Source organism: Cataglyphis hispanica, chromosome 4 (genome assembly GCF_021464435.1).
Source record: "Cataglyphis hispanica isolate Lineage 1 chromosome 4, ULB_Chis1_1.0, whole genome shotgun sequence".
Lineage (NCBI taxonomy): Eukaryota > Metazoa > Arthropoda > Insecta > Hymenoptera > Formicidae > Cataglyphis > Cataglyphis hispanica.
Genome location: NC_065957.1, coordinates 7,770,502 through 7,776,871, shown reverse-complemented (window position 1 = coordinate 7,776,871; position 6,370 = coordinate 7,770,502). Strand labels below are relative to the sequence as shown.

Below are 6,370 nucleotides of genomic sequence, written 5' to 3'. Positions count from 1 at the left end.
TTTTTGAGGAGAATATAATTAAAACAAATTTAATCTACTTTCGCTCTCTTTCGATAGAATATCTACATTTTCAAAAATTTAATGATTATAGAGATCTTATGGCACATTGTTTCAAAGATCTTGAATCTCTTTACAACTGTGTGTGTTTATTTAAATTTAAAGAAATATTTTTTGAAAAATTGCACATTTTTTGGAAAAAGTTTTATAAATTTGTCTTTTCTATAAAGATATGATACCAAAAAAATTGCGCCTATTGAAATAAAAGATTATACATATGTAGTGTAAAATTTGATATATATTCAATTAACTATTGCTTTCATATTGTTATATATATATATATATATATATATATATATATATATATATATATATATATATATGATATTTTGTCACACTTTTAAAAATGTTTGATATAAAAAAATATACATTTTGGACATTCTCTACAAAAATAGATATATATTGTATATAATTTTTTATTTCTAATTGGCATTTTTTACATCATAACTTTTATAAGAAAGATAGAATTAAATAATTAAAAAAACTATTTTTTGTACAATTTGCCTTTTGACGAATATATGCAAAGGGCGTTCTTTTTTAACTTTTTTTTTCAATACAACATATTTATTTTGGTACACAAGGGGGACCATACTGACCTACTCATCCGCGACATGTCCCCGCATGTATAACTTCCGTTTGCCACATGATATATCCAATAAATAATTCGGCGGTCAAGCGCCCGAGGATGAAATCAGAGTGAAATGCTCCGCGCTGTGCGACGCATATCAAAACTCTTCAAAGCGCATCACGATCCAGCGATATACGTTTACGAATGCCGGTCATATTCCCCCAACATCGTGATCGCGTAACGCGCGACGACCACTAGTAAGAAGCGAATTTGCACGTTTCGTTGCTCTCCTCCCGCGTCTAAACCACGGACGACGTACCGGATAATCGCACGGCAACAAAGTACATGTACGTGCGTTACTTGCGGAAGAAAGTATACATTGGGTAACGAAGCGATCGTCCGATGTCCGGATATACATGTGTAGCGGGTCTCTCCCTCCGGGTGTAGATAATGAGTTTTGCTTGAGTATCGAATTGGTTTGCATACAGAAGCCGTAGTAGTTTTTTTTTTTTCATTTTTTACATCTTCTGTCTCTAAACTCCGGTTTGCCACGAGTAAATAATGAATAATTCATTGATACCATCGATCGAGAGTAGATAGTTATGTCAAGAGCGGTTTCACGGCATTCCCAACGATTACGATATATGCGCAATGAATAACTCACTTTTAACTCACACATTTTAGGCACCCACCGAATTAATCGGATATTTAAATCAGCACTCATGCGTCCCCCGCCAATAGTAAAGTATAGCATTTTATTAACTTGCGGTGTTTGGCGTGCATACTGTCATCCAGAAATATCTTTTCACGCAATTTACGTAATGCCTACTATGCGGTAACTTAGGATATACGAAGAAAGTGAAAAATATTCCAGCATCATCTCCAGAATGATACTATTTTTATTACTTGCAAAAATCTCCATCTCCATCGCTTTAAATTCTTACTCTTACAGAAAGTCCCAATTATTTTAAATTTCCTTATATCAGTCGGATAAAACCCGACGTAATTACTTTAACATGAGGTTAAAGAACGAAACAATTAATGGTATGTAAATTTTATATATTTAATTTATCATTATATAATTGACTTTGTATCAAATATGAGATATGTATACTTTTTTTATTGCGCACACAAACGGGTTAATAAAAAATTAGACGGTTTGTGAGCGCGTTTCAAATATATATCATCATAATTTTTAGTAATTAATAGTAATTAATAATTTTCAGATTCGCTCGCGCCCAAAACGCTCGGAATGGGATTGTCATCGATATAATCGTTGCGAGAAAATGTGACTTTCATCTTGACGATATACGGAAGAAAAATGTCGGTCAAGCGACGTCAGCTAGGCGGCAAATTGTTCCGCGGGACGATGAATCTTCATCTGAAGTACTTTCATTTTCTCCTTGCCGCATCGCACCTCTAGATCCGATTGTCAGGTCGAACCCCACTAAAACGGTCGGCGAGAAGAAGGCTGATGATGACGCGAAAGAAGAAACCCCCTAAAGAGAGGGCCCGCGCGCGCGTAACGACGACAAGCGACGACGACGACGATGACGACGATGTTACCACCTTCCTGTGCCTTCCTTTTCCGTAGACAGGTAGGTAGGTACGTATCCCCTCGATGGCCTCTATAAAAGTTCGGAAGAGTCTCGATCGCACGCCACACGCGTGAAAGCTCGCAAGTGAAACGCCGCCCGCCCGACACGTTCCTCTTTTTCTACGTGCCTTACATTTCGGAAGTATCACCTGTATCCGATTCACACATAGGAGAAATGCGGACCGCCGCAGTAAGTAAACGCGCCAATCTTAATTATTATTCGGTTCCGCCTGACGGCCCCCTCGGGTTTCAAAGACGTCGAGTTAGAGATATTTTTGCGTGACGCTTATCTTTTTATTTATTTATTTATTTTTTTTTTTTATCATCGGTTATCATTTTGCGATTCTTTCAAAAAATGTTAAATACGCGGATCGACGAGAGACATTTCAATTGAATTATTATATCGCTTGAGTGATTTGTTTAAGCGCAGTAAAGTATAAAGCGTCACGCTAGTTTAAGCACAACACGTAACAACATACACATTTTATTTATGATCATTCGTCGATGGCATGTTAGTAAAGAGGCATTTTATTACGACAACTGCGTAATATATTTGCCAGGACAAGTGTGTAATTTTATCGTATCGAACCTTCGCATTATTTATATTCGAAGCGCGATATATCCGAAGCTTAAACAAATACATCTTCTCTTCTCTCTCAAGGGACGCTCAAAACCGGTTGTTTAAATGTCGAATTGGCGCAATCTTCTTACCGAGTAACGAGCGATGGAGTGACCAGGTGCATTATAATGAGAGTAACTTTCGGTTTGTCTTTGCGAAATCACTCGATCACAGTACATTCTGATTTCTCGTCTCTTCCATTTCTTTCTCTCATTCGTTCATCATTTTTTTTACTGCGTTGATAATAAAAAAAGAACAAAGTACAGAATTAACAAATTTATACAAAAAAATATTTGTCAAAAGATATTTGCTTTCTACTCGCGTCTCGAGTAATACAGATCTTACTCTACAAGTCCACGCGTTTACATCATCGGTTCCAGTGATCGCGCGTCTGCTTCTTTTTTTTTTTCTTTTAGGCGATGGAAAGTGACCCGGCATGTTTTCCCGCATAAAGAAAGAGACAGAAAAAACAAGTCTCTCGAGCGTGCCCTCGCGCATCGTGTACAAATCTCGCGGATTCGACCGCGGATTCGCGCGGTGTAAAAGTAAAAGGGGAATCCTCCCGCCCCCTCGCCCGCTCTTATTCACGTACCGACACGGTCTCGATAATTATAGCGCCAAGGAAAATAGCGAAAGCAGCTTCGCTCTTGCACTTAAAGTTCCTCGACATCGCGTCGCTCTAAGTCTAAAGCATGATTAAACGATCGCGGGTCGTTAAGTGAGTAGGAAGTTTCGCTCGAGCGAAGTGAGTTATCGCCCGTACATTGACGTACGACATAACGCATCGTCTTCTCTTCCGCGCGCTAACACGACATGTCCCTCCCCCGTCCGGGAAATGTGGGAATGGAAAATGCTATTCTAGATTAATGTACTCTCCCACGCCCCGCGATAAAGAGATATCGAATTGTGAGATCTCTCGCGAGGTCGCGATCGGTTGACTGACATTGAATCAAAGAGATCGACTCGTGTTGAGAAAAATTCACTAACGAGTTTCTTGTGATATGCGAGAAAGCGACGTGCTACTCTTGTCGCTTTATCGGGAAATACATTGTACGATTACGTGGCTGCGAGTCAAAAGTCATCGCGCAACAATTCGTCGTGAACAAACCATTGATAGCAATGGATCGCGCGAATGGAGAAATATCCATTGCAAATTAGTCTCTTAAGAAACGAATGGTTTCGCACGCACATTCGCAGACGATGTAATTCTTTTACATATACATGCATAAATATGTATATTTGTATTCATACCATTCGTGTTAAATGTATAATTTAACAATTTATTAATAATCATATATTAGCAAATATATTACGCTTCGTTATAACTCTCACACACAATATAATGAATTAGTATAATTTAAAATTAATATATACAAAATTAATGAATTGTTAATTATTAATTACATGCTTATTTGACACAATTGCTATATTAACAACGTTTTCCTGCCGTTTTAGAGCACAATTTTTGTGGTCGCCTGTTCGGCGATCGCGTTGGTGATTGCGAAACCGGCGCCAGAACCTCCGGTGAGCTCATACTTCCCACCCTCCGGCGGGGGTGGCGTGTCCGGTAGCTACGGACCACCCGCTGATCGTTACGGGCCGCCACAACAGAGTCCGGTAGTCCACAAGCATGTGTATGTCCATGTGCCGCCGCCGGAAGCGCCCGAGTACAAGGCGCCCAAACAAGTGCCGTTGCCACAGCCGCCGCAGAAGCACTACAAGATAGTCTTCATTAAAGCACCGACGCCGCCCACGCCGACCGCGCCGCAATTGCCACCGCTACCGCAACCGGATGAGGAGAAGACGTTGATCTACGTGCTCGTCAAGAAGCCGGAAGAAGCGCCCGACGTCGTACTTCCGACACAGGCGCCGACGCAGCCCAGCAAGCCCGAGGTCTACTTCATCCGCTATAAAACTCAGGTAATGTCTTCCTTTCTTCTCTTTACGCGATTCGGTTTCATGTTCATACAATCAAATTCAACTGCACGCATACACACACACATGTATATCTTTCTCCGTAAAAAGAATGAAAACCTAATAAATTGTGCAACATTTTCAGTCGCTTAAAGCGAGATATGTTTGGCGAATACGCGTATAACAACCGCTACCAAAGCGGTCTCGAACTTCGGTTAGACATATATCCGTGGATCGGGGAATGTCTCGTGATGAAAAAGGAAAGTGTGGCGCTTCGCTTACGGAATGTAAATTGCTCATTTTGGATGATAAAGTGAATGAGGCGACGTTTTTTTTTTTTTGTAGGTGTTATGGAAATGCGAATACTAGACGCGTCGTAAATAATATCCGCACGTCATATATTTCAACAAGTATATGACCCTCGCTTAGTTAATCCGATCATTTTTTCGTATAAAAAATTGTCAAGATAATTGCCATATTGGCGATTTGAATAATTGTGGAAAGTTTCTCTCTTCAATTATAATGATATAATACTATTGATATAAGCAAGCTTGTTGAAATTTTTAAAACAAAATTTCAAAAGATACAACTATTAATTATGTCGTGCTGCAATTCTTTGCAAAGAAAATATTTAATTATATTATTACACAATCCGCTTAGTGAAGTAACGAGACTGAGTAAAATTTTTTACAACATCAATCACAGCTACTGAGAAATCTCTACGCGAGAGATCATCTACCAAATTCTATTGAATTGCAATCGCAGAAAAAATTACGATTGCGCAACGCTATAAATATAAAAATATTTTATGTGTGTCGTTTAGTCTTTCTCTTTCTATCTTTACATATTTATTTTTACGCATTACAGAAGGAATCGCAGGGCGGTGAATACGGTCCACCGGGGCAGCAACCTGGACAACCCATCGATAGTTATGGAGCACCACATCCGGGTCCCAGCGGGCCGTATTAAATTGCTCGTTGAATAAATCGAGAATCGTATATTATACCGTCCTCGAAACTCGGCCACCTTCACACGGAGACGGTTTCTCTATCTCTCGGAGACTATTCTCGATCATTTTTTTTTTCTCACAATGACATGGACGAGAATCCGGACATTTGGATCTTAATAATTGTAGGAGGGATGTATATATATCGCTTGTATCTTGTAAGATAGACCGCATGGTCTTTAAAAGATGCTTAAGAAGCAGACGCTTCGTGTTGTCAAATCGCATGCACATGTAGATACATACAGAATTCTCGAATAATTGGCCGAGTATCGAGTACGATTGAGAGTTCGTGTCTCTTCTAAAAAGAAAAATGTAAAACAAATCATTTTATATACGAGACGTCGATGTTTCTTTCGTATCTTTTAAGAAAATAATAGTAAATATACATTTTTTTATATCAACTTCAGTATTATTACATATGTAATCACCTCTATATCGCCTTTCTCTATTTACTAATTTTATCCTCTGTTTCATAAATTGTTACAATCCAGCTTCTCTTTTTAGCTTCTCTTATTAATAATACGGTACGGAGTTGAAATTATATTGATAGCTCTAGATCGCAATCACAAGTTTTATCCCGTTAACTATTTTCTTTTTTTTCTACTTTAA

At 38.8% G+C, this 6,370-nt stretch overlaps 1 protein-coding gene across 1 annotated transcript; it reads left to right on the top strand.

The window, feature by feature from the left end:
- Positions 1-2,252: 2,252 nt before the first annotated feature.
- On the top strand, positions 2,253-6,162 carry LOC126849252 (uncharacterized). Its single transcript, XM_050590930.1, has 3 exons — positions 2,253-2,412; positions 4,297-4,761; positions 5,623-6,162. The coding sequence occupies exons 1-3, from the start codon at positions 2,398-2,400 to the stop codon at positions 5,722-5,724; spliced, it is 582 nt and encodes a 193-aa protein (XP_050446887.1). The 5' UTR covers positions 2,253-2,397; the 3' UTR covers positions 5,725-6,162.
- Positions 6,163-6,370: the final 208 nt, after the last annotated feature.